We start from the raw sequence: 25567 nt of genomic DNA, 5'->3' as shown, positions 1-25567 counted from the left end.
TTACATTTTTTTTTTTGACAGGCAGAGTGGACAGTGAGAGAGAGAGAGAGAGACAGAGAGAAAGGTCTTCCTTTGCCGTTGGTTCACCCTCCAATGGCCACCGTGGCTGGCACGCTGAGGCCGGCGCACCGCGCTGATCCGATAGTAGGAGCCAGGTGCTTCTCCTGGTCTCCCATGGGGTGCAGGGCCCAAGCACCTGGGCCATCCTCCACTGCACTCCCTGGCCACAGCAGAGAGCTGGCCTGGAAGAGGGGCAACCAGGACAGAATCCGGCGCCCTGACCGGGACTAGAACCCGGTGTGCCGGCACCACAAGGCGGAGGATTAGCCTAGTGAACCGTGGCGCCGGCTTATTTATTTATATTTTTTAATGTGAGAGATACAGAGTGAGAAAGACATGTACAGAGGGAGCTCCCATCTGTTGGTTCACTCCCATATGCCTACAATGGCTGGGATTGGGGCAGGCTGAAGTCAGACCAAGCTGAATGAAAAGCCTGCAACTCAATTTGGGCCTCAAACATAGATGGCAGGAACCTAACTCCTGAACCATCCTGCTTTCTCCCAGAGTCTGCATTATCAGGAATCTGGTATTGGGAACCAGAGATGAAACACAAACACAGGCAGTCCAATGTGGGATGAGGTGTATTAACCACTAGACTACATGTTTACCCTAAAACAAAACAAAACAAGAACAGTAGAGAATGAGTAAATATATGGTACTGTCTCTACCTTAGTGAACAGCACCATGTGGGGGTGGGGGACATGATCCACATCTGGGTTTTCTATAATAAAGTTACTCACTTCGGTTTTTGGTCGTGTTCCAGTTGACATTTGGTTTGGTACACCATCAAGATTCTGGATGCTTCCAGCTTTATTTTTAGATTCGTTTCTTCTGATGACTTTGTTTTCTTTCTTGGTTTATAGAATCCTATAGGAAAAAAAGGTTTTTTTCTAAATACAAAGAATAGTTCATCAAGTAAATCAATTAGTGTCGTATCAATAAAAATTTTCTTTTAAAGCCACAGTGGTTTGGAAACTAGTATAAAAAGTAAGAATAGTCTTAAATATTCATTTTTTTCAAGAAACATTTATTCTCAGTGAGATCATCCCTAATAAAGCCCAAGAACTTATTGTTGATGTAAGTTTATAAACTAAATGTAATTTATTTTTTAATTTATTGTTCATTTGGATGGCAGAGTTAGAGAGAGAGAGGGGGGGGGAGACAGAATCTTTCATACGCTGGTTCACTGCCCAAATGGCCACAATGGCCCAGATTGGACCAGGCAAATGCCAGGAAACTGGAATGCTGTTTGATTCTCCCAAATGGGTGGCAGTCCACTGCTTTCCCAGATGCATCAGCAAGGAGCTGAATTTGAAGTGGAGTATCCAGAGCTCCTTGGTACATTGCAGGCAGTGGCTTAACCTACTGTGCCACATTGCCGGTCCCACTAAAAGCAATTTTAACCTATCAAGGAAAGCTGTATTATTATTTTGGTATATTATAAAACTTTTTAAGAAGCAAGATCATGGGTGCTTTGTGTAGTTATATTCATTATTTTAAAATTTTAATAGCTAAATATTATTTATACTTTGATGTATGTGATGCTCTCAAATAAATATATGTATTACCTCATATACTTATTGTTTTGTGGTGACACTTAAAATGTTTCTTGGCTGGCGCCGCTGCTCACTAGGCTAATCCTCCACTTTGCGGCGCCGACACACCGGGTTCTAGTCCCAGTCGGGGCACCGGATTCTATCCCGGTTGCCCCTCTTCCAGGCCAGCTCTCTGCTGTGGCCAGGGAGTGCAGTGGAGGATGGCCCAGGTGCTTGGGCCCTGCACCCCATGGGAGACCAGGATAAGTACCTGGCTCCTGCCATCGGATCAGCATGGTGCGCCGGCCGCGGCAGCCATTGGAGGGTGAACCAACGGCAAAGGAAGACCTTTGTCTCTCTCACTGTCCACTCTGCCTGTCAAAAAAAAAAAATGTTTCTTAACAATTTCCAGGTGTATAGTATATTAGTGACTGTAGTCACAGCATTATAAATCTTTTGACCTTATCCCTCACAACAATGTTTCATCCATTGGCTCACTCATCAAAAGGCCTCTAACAAAGCTAGGAGCCTAGAACTTCTTGGATTATCAGTTTTTGTCTCCCAGGGTGCACATTATCAGGAAGGTGGAATTGGAAGTGGAACTGGGACTCAAACCCAGACACTTCAGATGGGACACATGTGTCCTGAGCAATATCTTAATTGCTGTCCCAAATACCCACTTGTGAGCAGAATCTTTAATTATACTACTTAGAAATGATATTTCTATGACTCCTGTAGGGAAAAGTATTAAATATGATGAGAGACATAGTACTCCCATCTGCTGGTTCACTCCCCAAATGCCTATAACACCTGGAACTGGGCCAAGGCCCAAGCCAGGAGCTAGGAACTCAATCTAGATCTGTCACGGAAGTGGCAGGAACGCACATGTTGATTTAGGAAGCTGTAGTTAGGAGGCAAATAAAAAAATGGAACCCAGGAACTCTGATGTGGGTGGCAGGCATCCAAACAGCTAGGCTAAATGTCTGCTCCTCAAACTCCTGTAATTTTAAAGTCATGTTTGATATTATATCCCTCTTCTTGTTAATTTTATTCATGTTGTTGGTTGAAAAGCCTAACTTTTATAACTTTTACTGTTACCACTATGATGTTACATATTCTCAAGGCTCACACTGAAACTTAATTGCCACTGTGACACTATTCAGAGGCAGGACTTTCAAGAAGTGATTAGTTCATGACATCTCTGCATATATTAATGTTGTTCTTATGGGAATGGGCTTGTTACAAAAGCAGCCCCCACTTGCTCTTTTGTTGAATATGCTCTTGTGCCTTCTGCCTTCCACCATGGGATGACATAGCAAGAAGGCCCTCACCAGATTTCCTAACCTCCAGAATTGTAAACAAAACAATTTCGATTGTCTATAAATTACCCAGCCTGTGATATTCTGTTATAGTGGCAGGAAACATACAAAAACAGTTATATACCAAGGGAACAAAGAGTGGTTAAGATTGCCAAGTCTGGAGCCAGCGTGGTGGTATAGCAGGTAAAGCCACCGCCTGCAGCGCCGGCATCCTACTTGGGCACTGGTTCGAGTTCAAGCTGCTCCACCTCTAACCCAGCTCTCTGCTATGGTCTAGGAAAGCAGTAGAAGATGGCCCAAGTCCTTGGACTCCTGCACCCATTTGGGAGACCTGGAGGAAGCTCCTGGCTCCTGGCTTCGAATCAGCATAGCTCCGGCTGTTGAGGCCATCTGGGAAGTGAACCAGCGGATAGAAGACCTTTCTGTATGTCTCTCTCTCTGTCTCTGCCTCTCTGTAACTCTGCCTTTCAAATAAATAAATAAATCTTAAAAAAAGATTTTTGTATATATATAAAAAAGAAAGCCAAGCCTGGAGTATTCGGTTATCTGTGTGACCATAAACAAATTACTTCACCTCTCTGAACCTCACTTGTCTCAACTGTAAAACTGGATGGAAAATGCTTTGTATTCCCTGGATTGTATGGACTTTATCCATGTAAAACACTCTATAAAGTGTCTAGCACATAAATAAGTGGTGAATTAATGATAGCTATTCTTATGTTAGTACATGACAGGTAATTGGGTAAAAGAATAATGAATCTGTAAAGATAGAGATCATCAAGAGAATGCTTGCTGTACTTCTGGGTGTTCTCAGGATCACGTTCTGTGAGTTCTAAATAATAGCAACAGTTTGAAGCATTTCTTCAGCACCTATACAAATGAGAATCCAGCCCCAGCAGTCAAAAGACAGAGAACTGTTTTCTTCTTTGGGAATAAAGTGACATAGCTGGAAAACTATTTTACTAGGTTTTGTTCCTTGGTAAAAAATTTTTTCCTTATACTTTAGCCTCTTTAACAATTAGATTATTTTTAAAATATAGTTGGAAGAGCTTAATTTAATGTCTTTGCACTGTAAATAATTCAACAAGAATTTTCACTCCTATTTGAGAGTGGGAAATAATCTGATTTTACAAATATTGGAAGCCTTATATTTTGGGTCTTATCCATTGTTTCCTTTCAAGAATGCTTCTTTATTTGTTTCTTCATTTGGCTCTCTGACCAAAACAAAAACAAAAATATTTTAATGCTATCATTATATTCATTTTCCAAATTTGCTATAAGTATTATCCCTATTAATATTAAACTTCACTGATGTAATAAATATCATTATTTTCTGCCATAAACAACCAAGCCATGACAGAAAATCAATTATAAATTGCAGAAAGTCAACAATCTTTTCCCTAATTACATATAAAGAAATCTTAGGGAAAAAATTCCCAAGACAAAATATTTACATTTAAGTGAAAGTACTGAATAATTAGTAATGCCTTGTTGACTCTCCAAATCTGGGGAGATAAACAGCAAATTGCTTTACTCATTCTACTTTTTTCAGAGTAAAAGAAAGAAAAATGAGAATACAGGTACTCACTCCCCTTATATAAAAAAATACATTTCTAAAGTGGTCACAACTTTTAATTCATATTCATATGTAATATGAGTAAAATCACAGTGGAACACTTATGTTTCCTCATTTACAAAGAAAAAATTTACAAATTAACAAATTTTGAAATTGAAGAGCATTACAGTTAATTTTCTAGAGGGAAGTGTGGCTTTTATAAAGAAATATCCATATTTTAAGTATTTAGGATGCTAGTAATAGGTAACTGACCATTAACACCCAATAGCCAAAAATCATATAGCATTTGTTTTGCACTCCAAATATAAGTGAAGTGAGCTGAAGGTCAGAATTTAACATAGACTGAAATCTGTCATTACCATTTATTTTTCATGTGTAGATTTGTTCTGCACATCAAAAAAATTTATATAATTAACCCTTAGAGAACATCAAAAATGGGAAGAAATTTAAGTACGTGTGAAAGTTTGCCTGAGCAGAGCTATAATAATTTGCATTGTATTCATCTTTGAATCTCAGTTCAGTTCTTCTTATAACTGAGACTGATCTACTTATCCTGCTAAATCACAAAGACAGACATTACTTGATTCCAGGTCAGAAAAACTGAGTTCCTCCAGTTTTTCATATTTTTTATTGCTGGATACAAAATTCTTTTTCTCTCTCATAATAATTACCATTTATTTAGTGCTTGTATTTAGTGTAGTTAAAGCAGGCTGCTGCCTAAACTCATATTGTAATTTTGCTGCCTACTGTCTGTGTGAATTTGGCAAGTTACTTGTCCTCTCAAGATCTCTGCCATTTTGTTGGGTTAAAATAGGGATATTATTAGGACCTACTCATAGAATGTTATGTATTATTACTTGTTTTCTTTTTTTTTTTTTTTTTTGGTCTGTATTTTATTCAAGATATTTCCAGAACTTCAGAAAGCCAGAGATTTAATTGTGTTATTTACTCCGAGTGTGATGATTACACCCTTTCTGATGGCTCAAGTATGGGAAAATAAAACAAAACACTGACTGAAAAACCAAATTTCTCTTCCAAATTCCACAATGTGGTGCACTAAAGAGGGACAGAGAAAAAAAAATGAAATAAAACTATAAAACTGTGAGAAAACAGAATCATCATGAGTATATCCCATGCTATTTAAGACACTTACTGTAGTCTCACACATTTAGTTTTCATTTGCACATAGTTGATGCAGGTATCCACATCTTTCCCCTGTACCCAGTGGCTTCCCTAGGCAAAGTGTATCTTTCCATCCTCTCAATTCCTCTCTTCCCATTCATTCACCCATTTATTGCCAAGCATTGTTCAAGTGCCAGGAAAACAAAAATAAATCACACGTATTTTCTTGAAAATTCCTAATCTTGGGAGAAAGGGCAATTTAGAGAGATAATATTACAAGGATGTAAGCCAATATATGTACTAAATGATAAAAATTAGACAAGAGAGAAAATTATTCTGCCTAAGGGAAAAGAAAGAATTCATACAAAAGGTAACCTTTAAACTGGGTTTAGAAGGAAGAATAGTAATATTTCCAGAACAAGTAAATCCTAGAGGCATGAAAGTACAAAAAGAATATAGCTTGTCCAAAGAACAGTTGAGAGTTTTTATCTCACTCTATCTGATGCTGCCAACAGAGCAATGGCAGCAAATGGTGTATGAAAGGTGATGAGGGCCCTCAGGGAAAAAGCCACACATCAACGAATTTGACATTTTGCTGTAGTAATAGGAACCAAGCATATTTTTTAAAATTCTTAGTTGTTTTTTTTTTTTTTTGTAAGATTTTATTTATTTATTTAAGAGGTAGAGTTACAGACAGTGAGAAGGAGAGACAGAGAGAAAGGTCTTCTGTCCGTTGGTTCACTCCCCTAACGGCTGCAACAGCCAGAGCTATGCTGATCCGAGTCCAGGAACCAGGTGCTTCTTCCTGGTTTTACATGTGGGTGCAGGGGTCCAAGCACTTGGGCCATCCTCCACTGCCTTCCCAGGCCATAGCAGAGAGCTGGATTGGAATAGGAGCAGCCAGGACTAGAACTGGTGCCCACATGAGATGCCGGCACCGCAGGCAGAGGATTAACCTACTGCACCATGGTGCCGGCCCCAAATTCTTATTTATTTGAAAGGGAGAGAGACAGATAAAGATCTATCCACTGACTCACACCCCAAATGCCTGCAATAGCCATGGTTGAGTCAGGTTGAGGCCAGGATTCCAGAACTCAACCCAGATTTCCCAGGTGGATGGCAGGGACCCAAGAACTTAAGCCATCACCACTGCCTTCCAGAGTACACATTAATAGAAAGCCATATTCAAGAGCAGAGCTGGACTCAAACTGAGGCACTACAATATGTTATGCGGGCATCCCAAGCAGTGTCTTAATCACTATACCAATTGCCCCCTTCCATTTATTTTTGTATTGCCTTATTTTGCAACTGAGAATGTTACAAGGAAGTTACAGGCATCCAATATAAGTATCAAAGAGTTTTAGACATGCATTAACAGTCATCAATATCCCAGTATTTTAATTTTAAAGATTTATTTATTTGGAAAAGTCACAGAAAGAGAGGGAGGGAGGGAGAGAGAGAGAATCTTTCATCCACTTGTTCACTCTCCAAATGCCACAACAGCCAGGTCTGGGCCAAGCCAAAGCCAGGAGCCTGGAGTTCCTTCCAGTTTTCCCACATGGGTGCAGGCGTTCAAGTACTTGGGCTACCTTCTGCTGCTCTCCCAGGCCATTAGCAGGGAGCTGGATTGGAAGCGGAACAGTCAGGACTAAAATCATTGCCCATATAGGATGCCCACAGCTTTATCCACTACGCCACAATGCCAGCCCACCAATATTTTAAATTTGAGCATCACTTTCCATTGCCTCTGCACCTCCTCTTTTTTTTTAATGAATGTTTTCCCAAATATTTTTGTTGTAAAAATATTCATAAAAACAGGTGAATACTGAACACCACTCAATGCAAATCCCCCCACATACTCTATATCCACTAAAATCTCCATTTCGCCCTATAAGTAAAAATTATCCTTTCACAGTAATTTGTTTCTTGTATTTTTCATAGCTTTATAACTCAAACATGCATCCTTAGACACTAAAGTGTAGTCTTCTCCCTTTATAACATTTTGATATATAATTTTAAGTCTCTTTTCATCTATAAAAAATTTTTTGTCACAGTTTATCTGTAGAAAAACACAAGCGTTTTCCAGTGTGGATTTTGCAAGTTGCATACCTAATAGATTTCAACTTATTTAGATACTGAAAAACAGAAGACAGATAAGAGTTAAGAGTTGGGTTCACCGGCGCCGCGGCTCACTAGGCTAATCCTCCGCCTAGCGGCGCCGGCACACCGGGTTCTAGTCCCGGTCGGGGTGCCGGATTCTGTCCCGGTTGCCCCTCTTCCAGGCCAGCCCTCTGCTGTGGCCAGGGAGTGCAGTGGAGGATGGCCCAGGTGCTTGGGCCCTGCACCCCATGGGAGACCAGGAAAAGCACCTGGCTCCTGGCTCCTGCCATCGGATCAGCGCGGTGCGCCGGCCGCAGCGCGCCGGCCGCGGCGGCCATTGGAGGGTGAACCAACGGCAAAGGAAGACCTTTCTCTCTGTCTCTCTCTCTCACTGTCCACTCTGCCTGTCAAAAAAATAAAAAATAAAAAAAAAATAAAAAAAAAAATAAAAAAAAAAAAAAAAGAGTTGGGTTCAATCAACCTCTATGGCAAGATCATTAGCAGTGTTGAGTGCTTCCATCAAGAAACCTCTAATGTATGATTGTGTTTTTTATATTAGCAGACACTAATGCTAAATATCTCTATTCATTCACTAGGTATTGCAACACAGTGTTATTTTAATTCTTTTCTTTTTAATTTATGAGTTCATATATATTCACACAGAGATGCCTTCCCTTACTTACTATTTGGTTACCCACTGTTACAGTTTACACAGATAGTAAAAAAAAAAAAAAAAAAACAACATAGTTTTCAAGCTAATGCATTGAGTGCTTTTCATCCTCCAAAAGTGATCAGCTTTCATTTTTAAAAATATTATGGATTTAAATATAATTAATGCATTCCAATATTGTGACTAGAGCTCAAATTGTCTTATCTATGACCAGTGGAGACTTTTTCTACTTGACTCCTAAAACCCTAGTAGTGCTTGATAGCTACCCAGCTGCAGCATGACAAGCTGCTCATCCTGAACTTCTGTAAACCTAGAATTAGAATTTTTACCAACAAGCCCTGGCTTCTTTTCATGAGGTATTGTATTTAAGAACACAATCTGGGCAATAAGAATAATCAATGCCACGGGGTTGGTCATTGTTTCTAGGCGTTTTCAAAGTAAGATAGAGATGGAGATAGAGTGAGCAAGTGAGCAGCGGGGTGGGGTCAGGCAAGATACATTATGAGTTCATATGGATACTTCCAATCTTGCAATTCAAATTTAAGACCACAGAACATTTACAAAATTTATCATCTAGTATATATGTATGTACTTTCTTCTACACTAAAAATTTTAGTTCTCAAAGATGCAAGCCATGACAGAACTAGAACACCCAATTATTTGTTTTCCCTTCACATTACATATGCAACAGACTCAAAATATACCAATATTACTACCACTGTGAGTACCAAAAACATTTATTTTTTGCATGAACAGTCTCTATTCTCCCTCTTGCCCCCATTTTTTTTTTTTTTACTGAATTGTATGAACTCATATGGAGATTTTTTTAATACTTAAATGAGACTGTTCTTATACCCCAAAGTAGCCACAGACTCTTCTGTTATTTGAGAATTAAAAAGCTGTGGGACCTACCTGAGAAATCATTCAAAAAGTGGGTAAGAAATCATCGACTAAAGAGACACGAAGAAATGACAGTAAAAATCTCTTTGTTCACCCTCTCAAGTTATTTCTATACAGTAAGATGATTATCTCTGGCAAATGTATGCCAATATAACTTTTAAAAAATGATTTATTTATTTATTTGAGAGGTAAAGTTACAGAGAAAGGGCAAGACAGAGAGAAGGGTCTTCCATCTGCTGGTTCACTCCACAAATGGCCAAATGGCAGGAGCTGGGTGATCCAAAACCAGGAGCCAGGGTCTTCTTCTGGGTCTCCCACATGGGTGCAGGAGCCCAGACACTTGGGCCATCTTCTACTGCTTTCCCATTCCACAGCAGAGAACTGGATTGGAAGTGGAACAGCTGGGACTTGAATAGGTGCCCATATGGGATGCCGGCACTGGAGGCAGAGGCTTAGCCCTCTATGCCACAGTGCCGGCCCTTCCAATATAACTTGTAATAAGCTAGGAGGTACATGGTTGGATCATGTGATCCTAAGCCAAAAATTTTTTTATAGTTTCCTGATGTTGGATGTCAGTCAAACCTTCCAACTCCTGAGCAAATCTCACTTCTAACTGGAGCCTTCCCCAGAAGTCCTAACTGTGAGAACTAATACAGAAGGCATATACAAAGCTCCAGCTACATGATAAGCACTTAGCAAATGGTGTTTGCTATCATGACTTTCTTTGCTATCATGTTTAAGAAATACCACTGCTTACTTTATCATCAGGAATTTCCTATTACAGGAGTAATTATTCTCAAGGATCCTAGAAAGAAAGGGCCTAATATACTTACTTTATATTCACTGGAACAGTGGTCAGAAATGTTGCTATAGAATTTTCCAAAAACTATTGATGTCTGATCAATAAATAGAGATAAGTGGAGTTAAAATATCACAATAGATATTGGGAAGGCAATGAAAGCCTATGTTTTGTTAATTGAGTGCATGTTGCACTTTCTCTAATATCAGTATCATATTGCTCATTATCAATAGAACATATGTCTAGTGTACGTCCTAGAGACATCTAACAAAGCACTAGGCCTTTTTAAAAAAAAATGCATTATGTTGCGGTATCAAACTGTGGAAAATCTTTGGAAGGGTACTGGAGCTCAGTGGGAGACATGACTTAACTGGATGATGCTTTGATGTGTGTAAAGTTACCTCTAAGGAGTGGAAGTATGTTCTGTGCAAAACAAGGAAAATGGTGAAAAGTAAGACAGTGAGAAACGTATGCCTCTGTCTGGTTTTAAATGTAATTCAGCAGGTTGACTTTGGAATTCAACATTTTTATAAAGTTTTCTTTCTTGTCAAATATTTAATTTAGTCTTATAATTCTTGTTTGAAAGATATTTGGAACTACATGCTTTCCTTTATTTCCATGCATTTTTATGCTTGCATTTTGTAATCATGTACAATGTTATACAGGAGGAAAAGAACCTTTTATTTTCTTGTGTAGTTCCTTTAAATGCAGAATACACTGTTGAAACACTGTTTAAAATAGTTCTGAAACATTTCAATGATCTTTGTTCTTATCTTCTTTTTATTCTGATTACTAAGTGCCTACTTAAAGTCCATGAGAGTAGTGACTGGTCCTGTTTTAGCATTATTCCAGAAGTGGTTATCCATCTTCCAAATTATTCATTACAAACAAAACATTAACGTCAAAGATGGAAAGTGAACAAAATTAAAACGCACCATTTTCTTGATGAGAGCAGACTTTTTGTAATTAATGATTTTTCCAAGTTGTGGGCAAAATACAAGTAGAAGCAAAATGGGCTTCTTTATTACATAAATCCAAATCTTACCAGCCAAAAACAAAGTTTGTAAAAAGCACTATGTAGAAATTTGAGATCTAAGTTTTCATTTAAATGAAATATTGATGCTTTAAAAGTTTAGAAATTGTATGATATTATTTTTGAACTATAACAATTTCAAATTAATACAAGTAAAGGACACCTTGCATTTTAAGTTTTCCATGGAGAATTAAAGACAATCAATTAAGGATACTTTTTTTTTTAGTAATTTAAAAGTAAAATTTAAAGCAGTAGATAATTGAAAGAGAAAAACGTCAATTTACGATTCTGATTTTGAAAAAATTCAGTTATAAGAATTAAAGGCCTGCTTCAAAGGGGAAGAAAGTTCTTAGAATATGTTGGTTGTTTTTCACTAAGTTCAACTTTATTTTGAACATAAAAAAACTTATGTTCTTTATCACAGAAGCTGAAGTTAATGTACTCCAGCCCACAATGACTATTTGTGTTTTGGGGATAAAGGGAACTTTGCTCCCTTATTTATGGCTTCTTCTTATTTCTCTACAATAACTCCATTCAAGAAAATAAAAGACACATTTGTTGTACTAATTCCACCTAAGCACTTTATAAAAAGATGACTGCCAGAAAAATCTATACTTAAATTATTGTACTGTAAAGGAACTAAGTATCTCCTTACAGAACTCCTTATAGTAGCTGGATTTAACACCCAGCTAGCCATCATCATGACCTAGAAGAAGAGCATCTGGTAGGTTTTGAGACATTAATAGAGCAGGGTTACAGAAAAGTGACTTTAGATTTGATACTTTATTTGTGTGTGTGTGGGTAAATAAAATTAATATATATGACCGTTAAGCCAATGGTCAACAAGATGATTAAATTGTATTGCCATGAATGCCACATGCCATTATATCATATGTATTTTTAAAGTGAGGAAATTAGGAAATTTGAACAATGCAAATGTAATTTGGATCATTTTATGGTCAATAAGTAAGAAATTTATCCACTCTAAGTCGGATTTGCTTATTCTATGGATTAGGAAGATTAACACAAATTATAAAATAAAAAATAACCTCAGGAAATAGAATATTTGATTTTGAAATAAATTTTCTTATCACAGGACAAGTCTCCTACTGGATCTGAGAATTCATATTTACTACTTAACATACTATACTCCATTGGTAAGAAAAGAATTAAGTAGAGATTAGGGGTGTGTATGAGAGTAGACATGACAAAAAAATGAAGCCAAATGTCTTCTATTTAAGGGGTCTACAACTCACCAAGGACTAGAACAAATCCTATAAACAGAAAGACTGGCAGAGAGCTCTTGTAATGAACGTTCAATTGTTCTGGTTCTCATGTTTAAAGAAAGAAGAAATTGCTTCCCTCAGCATACTACACAGAACTCTCCTGGGATGTCTGATGACACCCTTTCCTCCAATCTCTGTACAACTCAGACTAGTTATTAATACACTGGAGGAAAGCTCAGATTTCACCCTGTCATAGTCTTCCAAGGAACTGCCTTGCTGCACTGTTCAAATGGTATACAGGAACAAAATTTTCTTGGTGTCATTCATATTAGAGTTTCTTTCTATTAAATTCTATTGTAGGTTAAATAAACTGTCAAATTTTATTTCATTCTATTATAGTAAATTATATTTTAGGCTACAAAAAGTATTTGAGGATTTATTAAATAGCAGCAAGATAATAAATACCATAAAATCTGACACTTGAATACTATGGATGATAAAACAGTTTCAGAACAGTTCAGACCATGGCTTTTAATAAAAAGGACAGATTATTTACATAGCTGAGGCAGCTTACTGTTTCACTGTTTTTGTGTTCTAGTATGTTAATGCAGTATTTAGAATTTAATAGGGATCCAATCACTATTTATTGAATAAAAATAAAAAAGGCCTTTGTGATAGGCATAAATCTGGATATATTTTGGGTTCTGCAAAGAAGTTATTGCTAATCATTCCCCTCTTAAGTTAAAAGTACCTTTCCATGCAAATAATTTTATTGGGGCCAGGATTGTGGTGAAGAGGGTTAAGCCACTTCCTGAGACACTGGCATCCAATAGGAGTGTCAGTTTGGAGTTGTGGGGAGCAACCCGGACTATACTGTTACTGGAATTAAGACTTATTCTATGCATCTGCTCTCCCACAATATGGCGCTGGGAGAGAAGAAAGAGGCTTCTACACAGCTGCCTCCAGTTCAGCCAATAAACTGTAGGACTTGCTCCTGATTGGAGAGCAGCGTACTCGGCGTGTGGGCAGCCGAGTTAGGATTGGCGGAGGAGGACTATAAAGGAGGAGAGAGACGGCATGCACCGGGAACATCTAAGGGGAACATCTAGCTGAAGGAACACCTGTGCAGCCCCCGAGAAGAGCCGGCCGGCGGTGTGCCGCTCCCCTGCGGAAGTGGGGAATGTGGCCAGGGGGAACTGCCCTTCCACGGAGGTGGAAGGGATAGTAGCCAACCCGGGAAGAACCAGCAGCAAACCCGGGGAGGGCCGAGCAGACGAAAGAACAGCGCAGGGTCCTGTGTCGTTCCTCCACGAAGAGGGGGAGCGACAGGAGTCTCATCTGCCCCACTTTCTATCTAATTCCACGGTAATGCACCTGAGAAAGCAGTAGAAGATGGCCCGAGTGCTTGCGCCCCTGCAGCCAAGTGGGAGATCCAGCTGGAGTTCCAGGCTCCTGGCTTCAGACCCAGCCATTGTGGCCATTTGGTAAGTGAACCAATGGATGGAAGCTCTCTCTCTCTCTCTCGATCTCTCGATCTCTCTAACTCTGCTTGGCAAAAACCTCAACATTTAAAATAATAATTTTATTAATAGTAGAACCTAATCACACACACATCAAATTCTTTAGAAACAGTATTTAAAAAAAAAAAAAAAAACAACTCAAGAACTACCCTGGGAAGCAGACATCTTTAATGAATCAGGAACTCCGAGGTTCAAAAAATTAAGTCACTTGCACAATTCCATCCATGTAGGAAATGGGGTATCTGGAATTAAGTCCTGGTAATTTGGAGTTTTCTACAGCACTCCCATAGTTGTGAGCTATGTTTTTATAGAATCATTCCTGACATTACAGTAAGAAATCAATTCTTTCTGTACCTGGGAAGTCTGTATTACTCTATTAAAGAAAAGGATGTCTTTCTTTCTACCTGACTAGAGCAGGTGCTTCTGTTGTAAGAATAACAAAGTTGACAGACTGAATTTACTGCTACAGCATAGTTATGTTTGACTTATTAACAGAATTACCCTGATCCCTCACCAAGCACAGAAGGTGTTCCTTGTGCAGAAGACAACAGTTAGGCAAACTTAGAGAGAACTAAGGGTATATCACAGGAAGCAATCTGTGGCAAGGCTTCCAGGAGGCTCCATAAACATCTCTAGAAGCAAGACAGAAAGTCCTTGTTGTCTTCTGGTTTGTTTCTGATGGACAAAATCAGTTTCAGTGACACTGGTACAGGAAAAGGGCTCTATATTTCCATTGATAACCTCAGATTAAAGGCACTTTTTAAAACACATTTTAATCATGTACATCCTCTTAACTATAAAGAACTAGAAATCTAGGTAAAATACACACAAGGTCTTGAGAGGGCAAGATTTTGAAGAAGGTTACCTGGAAATCTCATAGCCAACTCTGTTTTTCCCTTTGACTAATTTTTCCAATTTGAAAACTGTCACAGAGGCTGATAAGTAATGCAGAGAATGGCAGCTGAAAAGCAAAGAAACTAAGAGCTTTCAGGAGTTTCATATCTGAAAAAACAAAAATTGGGGCCAGTACTGTGGCGTAGTGGGCTAAGTCTCTGCCCACAGCTCTGGCATCCTATGTGGGTGCTGGTTCAAATCCTGGCTGCTCCTCTTCTGATATAGCCCTCTGCTTTGGCCTGGGAAAGCACTGGAAAATGGCCCAAGTGCTTGGGCCCCTGCACCCGCATGGGATACCTGGAAGAAGCTCTTGGTTCCTGGCTTCAGATTGGTTCAGCTCTGGCCATTTCAGCCAATTGGGGAGTAAACCAGAGGATGGAAAACCTCTCTCTCTCTCTCTGCCTCTCCTCTCTGTGTAACTGACTTTCAAATTGATAAATAAATCTTTTTTTTTTTTTTTAAAGAAGACAGGGTCTAATGGAAGATCCTAACTATAAAACTCTGTCCCACCCACTCTCTCTGTTCTGCTTAAAGATGTGATTGCCAGCTCTGATACCCACTTCAGCCTCCAAGATCCACCATGCAGTCTTCTCCAGAACTGATGCCATGCATGAGTCTCTAAAACTAAACTAAATAAGGATTTCCTCTTTATAAGTTAGCTGCTTCAGGTATGTTGTTACAGTAATGCAAATCTAACCGATTCCCCACTATAGGAGTAACAGACCTGAAATTGACCAGACCAAACAAGAACTGAAAACTTGTTTGAAATGATCTCAATCCCCTATTAGATTAAGGTACTGTATTCTTAGCCTAGCCTCCTAAAAGAAAGAAAAGTAAATCCTTTATAAAAGTTAAAAAAAAAAAAAAGAAAGAAAACCACAGAGAGAGCAAGCCTATAATTAGTTTTCATAAACAAAGAATTCTGTTAAGAATTTCAGCGCATTTCAAAGAATACAAATAATAAAAGATGACAGAAACAAGATCCACAGATGATTCAAATATTGAAGTTATCAGGCATACACATGTCCAAATGGAAATTCAGGAGAGAAGTATAAAGCTATAAATAAGAATCAAATGAAAATTCTAGAACTGAAAAATCACAGTGACTCAATAAACTGAAATTTGATATTCAAATTACATCTATAATAAACACAAAACATTTAGGAATAAATTTAACAAGTATGTGTAGCATCTGCATGCTGAAAATTTGCAGAGAGAAATAAATTGAGATACCATGTTCACACTGGAAAGCTCAATATTTTAAAACTTACCAGTTCTCCTCAGCTTGATAAACATTTTCAACAGAATCTCAGTAAAAACCCTAGTAAGCTCTTAAGAAACCAATTCTAACATTTATATTCAAATGCAAAGGTCACAGAATGATCAAAATAATTTTGAGAAAAAAGGTGCAATGTCTTTCCCTATCTGATTCAATATTTACACTGGTTTTGTAATCAATACAGCCTGGCACTGGCTTAAGATTTATTCATCAATGGAATTGAGGAGAATAGTAATTCAGAAAAGTCAGATGATTTTTCATAAAGGTGTCAAGGTAATTCAATGGAGGAAAGGATAAACTTTTCAACAAATGCTGCTAAAATAAATGAATTCCCAGTTTGAGACTACGAATATCAAAACGTTATTGTAGTACATTAAATGGATCATTGGATAAATGAAATATAGCTTGAATATTAAGAGAATTTTATACTAACTTTATGCTAAAGAACTTGAATATTTGGATTACATATAAAAATTCCTAGAAAAACACATCTTACAAAATACATCTCTTCAAAAGACTCTATTAAGAAAATGACAAGAGCCACAAACTGAGATAAAAATATTCACAAGATAGATCTCTGACAAGTGTTTGCATAATACCAAACCTCTGTAACTCACTAATAAGCAATTCGGTTTAATAATGAGCAAGGGTGGGCTTTGGCAAAGTAATTAAGGTGCCATTTGGATCACCTGCATCTCATATACAAGTGCCTAAATTTGGTCCTAATCTCAATTGCAGCTTCTTGCTAATGTATACCTGGAAAGCAGCAGGTGATGGCTCAAGTACTCCAGGGATGCCATCCATGTGAGAAACCTGGATTGTGCCTTCTGCTCTTGTCTTCCAACTGGTCCAGCCAGGTTGTGGGCATTTGGAGAATGACCTAGAGGAAGAGAGAGCTCTCTACCTTTCAAATAAAACAAATAAATTTAAAAAATAGAAATGGCTAAAGTTTTGAACAGATACTTCATAAAAATGAGGTAACACCGGGCCGGCGCCGCGGCTCACTAGGCTAATCCTCCGCCTTGTGGCGCCAGCACACTGGGTTCTAGTCCTAGTCCGGGCGCCGGATTCTGTCCCCGTTGCCCCTTTTCCAGGCCAGCTCTCTGCTGTGGCCCGGGAGTGCAGTGGAGGATGGCCCAGGTGCTTGGGCCCTGCACCCCAGGGGAGACCAGGATAAGTACCTGGCTCCTGCCATCGGATCAGCGCGGTGCGCCGGCCGCGGCAGCCATTGGAGGGTGAACCAACGGCAAAGGAAGACCTTTCTCTCTCTCACTGTCCACTCTGCCTGTCAAAAAAAAAAAAAAAAAAAAAGAGGTAACACCATATACTAACTGAATGGCTTAAACTAGTCTACAACACTAGTGTTGGAGTTTGTTAGACGGTCTGCCATCTCTTTAATCTCTAGAGAAGATGTTCAGGATTTAGATGCAGAGACATTAGGGTGTGAGAACATTACAGAATTCTTGGCTTTTGCTCAATTTTTTAAAAAATTTTAGATGTTTATTTTTATCTTTCACCTTCTTGAAAGACAAAGTGACAGTGACTTAAATGCCACTATTCCTATTTCTATTTCTATACTACATATGATATTTAAGCAATGGAGAGCTAAGTTAGTGTTACTAATTGAGGCAAATGGAATAATTGCTTACATGTACAGGAAGGATGGTAATGTACAGAAAAATCAAAATAAGCAACTCAATGGGATATAGCCAATATCTAATGAAATAAACTTACTTCCCATTCCACACATGTTGGAGCTTCAAAACTATTTTGGTCAAGCCTTCACATGTCCATCTTTCTAGATCTATTAAAGCTTTCTCTCGAATCTCTTTGACTTGTCTAATTATCTTCCATCATGGTACTCCTCCCTTTTTTCTTGTTATCTTGCCTGCATCTCGCCTTATTCCTGAACAGTCTTTATACGGTAATATTGCCCAGGTTTCCCTCTTGGTTTTATATAAATGTATGCCATGGCATTCCTCAAGCCACAGCAGTTTTCTTTACAAACCTACTATTAAGCCTACTAAAATTTTAGCGAAAAACAGTAAAATGCTCTTACTTTATCTATTCAGGACAATTTAACGCACTTGTATTCCCTGGTACACTGCTATTCGGGTGTTAACTTACTTATTAGCCTTTATTCCTCTCACTCTGGTCTTCACAAGTATTGCTTTTACATAGGCCACAGAAGGCAGAGTTCTGAAGTTCAAGGGTAAGTGTTTACCAAGGCTGAAGAAATCTAGGGAAACTCAGTACCTTGTGCAGGTTACATTTTAGAATCAGGCTAAAATTTTATCAGAGGACACAGATTCAGATTTTATTTTTCTAATATACTTAGTTATTCCCACGCTACATCTAAAAACAAAACAAAGCTAATGCTGACAAGCTACTATGGTCCATCTATTAAAACTGGTTTGCCTGTATTTTGTAAACGTTAAAAAGGAACAGAATTTCCCTTAGGAACACCTTTACACAGATGCCATTCCTGCAGAAGGTGCAATTGTTCATTCTGACAAAATACAACTCATTAAGAGAATGGCTGCTTAAAAAAAAAAAAAAAGCCAGAAAACATTTATGTAAATAAAAATGCTTGGAGTTTCACACGAGTGGTCCATTTGTTGCCGGCACCACCCCCACCTTCTCGACACAGAATGCTTCCAGAAACGGACCAGGAAGATGAAGTCGCTTCAGGAAAATTTATGGAGGGAAAGGCTGTATCCAGCCCAACGCTGGGACCGCACCCAGTCTGCATTTGGAGCGCTTAAAACTAAGGGGAAAATACAGCTCCAGTTTTACCTCATAAACCATTAACTTTCCACAAAGATTTCCAGAAACCTGACTCACAGCCAGAAACCCAAACCCGGTGGGCGGGAGGGGGAAAAACACCACCCTATTGCGCCACCATTTCCGTCTCGCCGGACTCACAAACGTGCAAAGATGGTGAAAGACGCACAAGCCGACGGCGTCTACGCCTCCAAATTGCGCAAGCGCACGGCCAGGCCCCACCCCCTCGCGCTCCCGCCAAGCCGAGGCGCGCGCACCGGAAGCCAGTGTGCTGGATGAGCGCGCGCACCGGAAGTCAAAGCCCGCAGGCGCCGCCCGGGGCTTCCGCCCAGAGGCCCGGCGGTCGCCGTTCGGTTCCGGTTGGAGCCCCGCCCTCTCGCGGGAACGCTGCAGAAAGCTTAATATCCGGAACGAGAGCCTGGCGCCGGCGCGCATTTCCGGCAGCGGGCGCGAAGGCGAGGATCCGGTGACGCCTCTTCCCGTCTTCCCAGCGGCGCCGACTCTGGCTCTCGGTGCGGCAGCGCCATCTGGTGCCGAGTCTCGCACGGCTCGCCGAAGGCGCGCGCGCCCTTCTCTCGGAACCTTCCAGAGAAACCGCGGCCCCGGCTTTCTTTTCTCCGCCTTCGAGGCGGGAGGGGCTTGAGTCTCCGCCCCGCCGAGTTCCCGCGCTGGACTTTGTCGGACTCCGAAGCGGAAGCTTCTTGTGTTAGGAGCGAGAGGCACTCCCAAAGCAGGGGAGGTTGTGCTCGTTTAGCTTAAGCCCCGGCCCTAATGGTTCTGTTTTGCTGTTTGCTTCCCGACGGCTCGGTCCTAGGCCACTCTGACGCGTTCCTGCAGCAATTCCTGTCTGTGGGAGCTGGAGTTCGTTGTTTCTGCTAGTGAGGATGGCTCATTCTTTGTGATTAAGTTGGTTCTGCTGCAAAAAGCTTTGGATTCCTTTCACCTGTGTTGTTAAAGTGGCGGTGATGGAACGTGCGGTGCACACGTTAGAGACGTTTAGACAGAGAACTTGGGGGATAATTTGCCTTAAAAAGGGCCAAGGAAATTTGGATTAAGTAGCCTCAGAATGAATCTAGATTTGTTTGGCGTATTTATTTTACATAACTGGTGAAAGGAACTAATCCTACCAAAGTCAGCAAAACCGACATAGATATCCCCCTTAATGTCAAATTTATACTTGGAAACCTAGATTTTCCAGGAAGCTTGCATACCTGATAATGATTCTTTGTAATGTTTAATTGGGATGGCGTTTTGAGTATCATGTACTGGGTCAGTGAAATTGAATGACATTCAAGCAGTTCTTCTCTAGGATGATTCTCAAGCATGCATCATAATTCCCCAAAAGGTTTATTAAAATACAGATTGCTAGGCCTCAGTGTCAGAATTTGTAACTGGGAAAGAAGGCCTGGAGGTGGAGCAAGAAAATTAGAGCTCTAAGTTCTCAGATGCTACTGATGCTGTTGATGCTAGGACCACAGTGGAAGTTTGTAGAGTTTAGGATTGCGTTGTCAACAGTGTTCTTTGCAGGTAAGAAAAAACTACTTGTGATGCTAAAACTGGACAAATTAGTAGAAATTTTTATCCTATGACTGGAAAGTGATATAATTCAGAATGAGAAAGAGCCTAGATACATGAAAATTGACAAAATAAAGCCAGGTAGTTCATAGCAATGTATTCTGTGTAAGATCATGTGGTAGAGGGTGCTGTGGTACTAGATAAACTAAATACTTCAATTGGTAAGTAATTTCTGTTTATCATATTAGTTGTTAAAAATCAGAAAATAATCCAATAGAAGCAGAAAATGCATTTGATAGAATCCAACATTGCTTCTTGATAAAAATTCTGAACAACTTAGAAGGGATGTACCTCTACACAATGTAGACCATAAATAAAGTCAACAGTCAATGTCATCCTGCATGAGGGAAAAGCTGCAGGCCTTTTCCCAGTACAATCTGGAAGAACAACAAGGATGCCCACTTTCATCATTTTTAAAATATATATTACTGAAAGTACTAGGCAGAACAATTAGCAAGAGAATGAAAGGGCATCTCTCTAAATGGGAAAGAAGTGAAATTATGTTGGCAGATAATATGGTCTAATTATATAGAAAACCTCAAAGACTCAATCAAATTAATCAGAACTAGTGTACAAATTTATCACAATTGGCAGACACGAAGTCAACATGAAAATATAAGTGTTAGGGTCGTGTTGTGGCATTGCAGGTTGGACCTCTGCTTACAGTGCTAGTATCCCATTTGGGTGTTGGTTATAGACCCAGCTGCTATACTACCAATCCAACTCCTTCTATTGCTCCTTGGAGAGCAGTAGAGGATGGTCCCACTGCTTGGGCCCCTGTACCCATGTGGAAAACCCGAAAGAAAGTCCAGGCTCCTGGCTTTAGTCTGTCCCAGCCCTGGCTTTTGCAGTCATTTGGGGTATGAAACAGCAGATAGAAGATAGGTCTCTCCTCTCTCACTCTGACTTTCAAATAAAAAAATTTTTAAGAAGTCTCATTGTTATATACTAATAGCAAATTATCTGGAAAAGAAATCAAGAAAGTAATACTATTTCAATAGGAGGATAAAACCAACCTAGGAATAGATTTAACCAATGAGGTAAGATTTCTACAATAAAGTTTCTAAGAAATTAATGAAAAAAAAAAGACAAAGGAATGGAAAGAATCATGTTCATGGATTAGAAGAATTCATATTGTTAGAGCATGAATACTACCCAAAGTGATTTACAGATTCAATGCAATCTCTATCAAAATATCTGAAATTTTTCTCAGAACTAAGAAAAAATACTAGTAGAATTTGTATAAAACCACAAGAGAACTTGAACAGGTAAAACATTTGCATGAGCAAAAGAACAAAACAAGAGGAATTGCACTACCTGACTTTAAAATGTTTTTTGTAACATTTTAAAGTTACAGAAATTAAAAACTGGTATTTGCATAAAAGCAAACTGGTAGACTATTGGAACAAAATAGAGTGCTGCAAGTAAGCCTACATGGCTATAGCCAATTGATCTTTCCCAAAGGGTATAAGAACATGCATTTGAAAAAGGGTAGTGTTCTTAATTAACGGCTCTGGCAAAATTGGATATACTCCTCAGAAGAATGAAACTAGATGCCTCTCTCATGAAAAATCAACTCAAAATGGATTAAAGACTTAAATGTTGAAACTGCTAGAAGCAGACAAGGAAAACTTCAGGACATTAGAATAGCAAGAATTTTTTGGATCAGGCCCCAAAACAGAAGAAACAAAAGCACAAATAGACAAATTATGTTTCAACAAAGAATCTTCTACACAGCATAAAAAACAATCAACAGAGTGAAGAGACAACATTCAGAATGGGTGAAAGTATTTGCAAGTTATACCTCTGACAAAGGATAAATAACCAGGATATATAAAAAAATAACAGCCAAAAAAAAAGTTCAGTTAAAAAAATGGTCTATAGACGTTTCTCAAATGAAGACTTACACATGGCCAACAGATACATTAAAAAATGCTCAATATCACTAATCATCAGAGAAGTGCAAGTCAAAGCCACAGTGAGATCATCACCTTACTCCAGTTAGATTCACTGTTATCAAAAAGGCGAAAGATAGTGTTGGCTAGAATGTGGGGGAAAGGGAATCATTGCCAACTGTTGGGAGAATGTAAATTAGTATATTGTATAATTACCATATGATTCAACAATCTTGATACTGGTAGATATCCAATAGAAATGAAATCACTATGTAAAGACACATGTGCACTCCTATGTTTATTGCCATACTATAGCCAAAAGATGAAAACAATAACCAAGAAACTAAAACAACCTAAGTGTCTGTCAACTGATGAATGGATAAAGAAAATGTAGTACATATGCACAATGAAATACTACTTAGTCATAAACAAGGATGAAATCTTGTCATTTCTCACAACATGGATGGAACTGGTGGTCATTATGTAAGTTAAATCATTCAGGCATAAAAAAACAAGTATCAATATCATGTGGAATAGCAAACAATTGATATCATGGATGTTAAGAGCATAATGGTGTTTACCAAATTCTGGGGAACTTAAGATGTGGGAGGGGGGATGGCAAAGTTCATTTAACAGGTACTAAGATATAGTTAGATAGGAATAAATCCTGATGAACTATTGCACAGTAGTGATTATAGGTAATGATAATGTATTATATTTTTCTCTTAAAAGAATTTTGAATGTTTCCACCATAAAGAAATGTTGAGTGTTTGAGGAAATAGATATGTTTACCCCATTGCACATTATACAATAAGTATTATCAAAATATCACAAGTATGTCAATTTTTATGTGCTAGTTTAAAAAAATTTTAAAGTTAAAAAAAATCAACAAGGAAAAATCAGCACGTGACAAGAATTAAGGGCAAAGTGGTTTCAACAAACATTTAAATTTTAACCCAAGGAAGATGGAAGATATTTTTCAGTCTTTTGTATTTCTTCAGGTTCCCTTATTTTTACTGAATCTTCTACCCACAACTCCACCACACACTCACACACATCTTGCCATTTAAAAATGTACAGAGCATTTTGATATATAAAAAAAGGTCATTTTTAAAAAATTTATTTGAAAGGCAGATTTATTTATTTGATTGAAAGGCAGAATTTACAGAGAGGTAGAGGCAGAGAGAGAGAGAGAAGAGAGAGAGAGAGAGAGAGAGAGAGAGAGAGAGGTCTTCTATCTGCTGTTTCACTCCCCAAATGGCAGCAACGGCTGGAGCTGCGCCAATCTGAAGACAAGAGCCAGGATCTTCTTTTGGGTCTCCCATGCGAGTGCAGGGGCCCAAGCACTTGGGCCAACTTCCACTGCTTTCACAGGCCATAGCAGAGAGCTGAATTTGAAGTGGAACATCCAGGATCAAACTGACACCCATATGGGATGCTGGTGCTGCAGGTGGAAGCTTTACCTGCTACTCCACAGCACCGTCCCCATAGACTTAAGTCTTTATTCTTTTCCCTCTAACATGAATGAACTTTCATTAAAAAAAGTTGAGAATTTTTATAAAACTTTGGTATTTCTGTAAGAAACAGTACCATGTATTTGAATACTAATAACTCATTAGTTATTTAGACTAAGGAAAGAAAATTGCATATTTTGTGTTTCATTTTAGACTCACCTTGTAATAAATTTACCAGTGAAGGAGGAAGGTGTATTGTAAAGCGAAACTCTCCATTAGTAATTCTACTTATTGTATTTTTAGAAACATTATTAAATAACAATTTGTTGACCAAAAATGATGAGTAATTTATAACATTTTACTTATAATTCTTAACTGCATGCATGTTAGTCATTTATCCTGGCTAATTACCAGTAATCATATAAAATTATATTGTAGTTTAATATGTTTTATGAAAATTTTTATTTACTCATCTGAAAGGCAGAGAGACATATTTAGATCTCCCAACTGCTGGTTTACTCCCCAAATGGCTACAACAGCAAGGGCTGAGCCAGGCCAAAACCAGCTACTGAGAACTCAATCCAGGTCTCCCATATGGACAGTGAGGACCTAACGACTTGAGACATCACCTTCTGCCTCCCAAGGTGCACATTAGTAGAAGACTGGAATCAGGAGTGGAACTGGGACTGGAGCTCAGGCACTATAGCATCTGAACCATTACAACGGCCACCTGCCCCTGTAGTTTACTTTCCACCAAGGATTGAGGAGTTTGACATAGTAATTAGAGTAGGACTCCAGTGTCAGATTTGCTTTCTAAACTAATTTCTATTATTAATTACTTTGGAGTCCTATTTTATGGTTTTTTGATCTTATTTTCTAAGAATAGGCATGTAAATGAATATTTAATGAATGAATGTGAAAAGAAGAAATTCTCTAAGTAGAAATAAGAAATAGGTTGACATAGCTGTTACAGGTGTCCTAACAAAGATTGATACATTTTTTAAAAGTTTATTTATTTGACTGGAAGAGAGAAAAAGAGGAGGTGAGAGACTGATCTTCTGCTCACTAATTTACTCACCAAATGACCACAACAGCCGGGGCTGGGCCAGGCCAAAGCCAGGAGCATGGAAGTCCCTGCAGGTCTCTTATGTGAGTGGGAAGGGCCCAAGTGTTTGGGCCGTCATCTGCTGCCTTCCCTGGCACATTAACAGGGAGCTGTATGAGAAGTGGAGCAGCTTGGACTCCAACAGGTGCTTTGAAAGGCTAGGTCACAAATGGTAGCTTAACCTGCTGTGCCACAATACCTAGTTCCTAGATAACTTTTTTAAAAACAGTATTATGTTTACTACAGTCAGTGGGCTTGCTAATATTTTTAATTTTAGCCAAATAATACCTGTTTATATTTGGACTCAGTATTTGACCAATTTTTCAATTCTTTGTACGTTGGTAAATATATCATCTCATCGATCACTGCCAGTGGTATCTTTTTAGCTTTCACCCTGCTTTATATTAGTATTTGAGCTAACAATCGACAGACTTTCTAATCTTTTGGCTTAAAAAAAGTATTTATCTGAAAGGTAGTGAGACAGACAGACAGAGATCTCCATCTACTGATTTCATTTCCCAAATGCCCACAACAACCTGGGCTAGTCCAGGCCAAAGCCAAAGCTAGGAACTCAATCTAGCTGTCTTATGGGTTTCAGGGACCCAGGTAGTTGAGGCATCATTTGTTGCTTCCCAGGCTGTGCATTAACAGAAAGTTAGAATCAGGAGCAGAGCTGTGACTCAAATCCAGATACTCCAAAATGGGATGTAGGTGTCCCAAG

The 25567-nt window shown here is 38.9% G+C and overlaps 1 protein-coding gene across 12 annotated transcripts in view; it reads right to left on the bottom strand.

Moving 5' to 3' along the window:
- Positions 1-25567, bottom strand: part of STARD13 (StAR related lipid transfer domain containing 13) — a 585508-nt gene that overhangs the window by 422839 nt on the left and 137102 nt on the right. For 7 of the 12 annotated variants that reach the window (XM_017350153.4, XM_070049030.2, XM_051831808.3 and 4 more), the window contains one exon: positions 801-927. In XM_017350153.4, the coding sequence (XP_017205642.3) occupies positions 801-830 (30 nt within the window). In that variant the 5' untranslated portion in view covers positions 831-927. Of the gene's footprint in view, positions 1-800; positions 928-16789; positions 16914-18829; positions 19018-19074; positions 21482-25567 lie in introns of those variants that run through there. The other 5 variants (XM_089304231.1, XM_089304232.1, XM_089304233.1 and 2 more) reach the window with 4 other exon arrangements.

This window comes from Oryctolagus cuniculus, chromosome 9, assembly GCF_051225735.1.
Source record: "Oryctolagus cuniculus isolate XC-2025 breed Fujian yellow rabbit chromosome 9, ASM5122573v1, whole genome shotgun sequence".
Classification (NCBI taxonomy): Eukaryota; Metazoa; Chordata; class Mammalia; order Lagomorpha; family Leporidae; genus Oryctolagus; species Oryctolagus cuniculus.
Note: the sequence above shows the minus strand (reverse complement) of the source record. Positions and strands in the feature narration are given on the sequence as shown.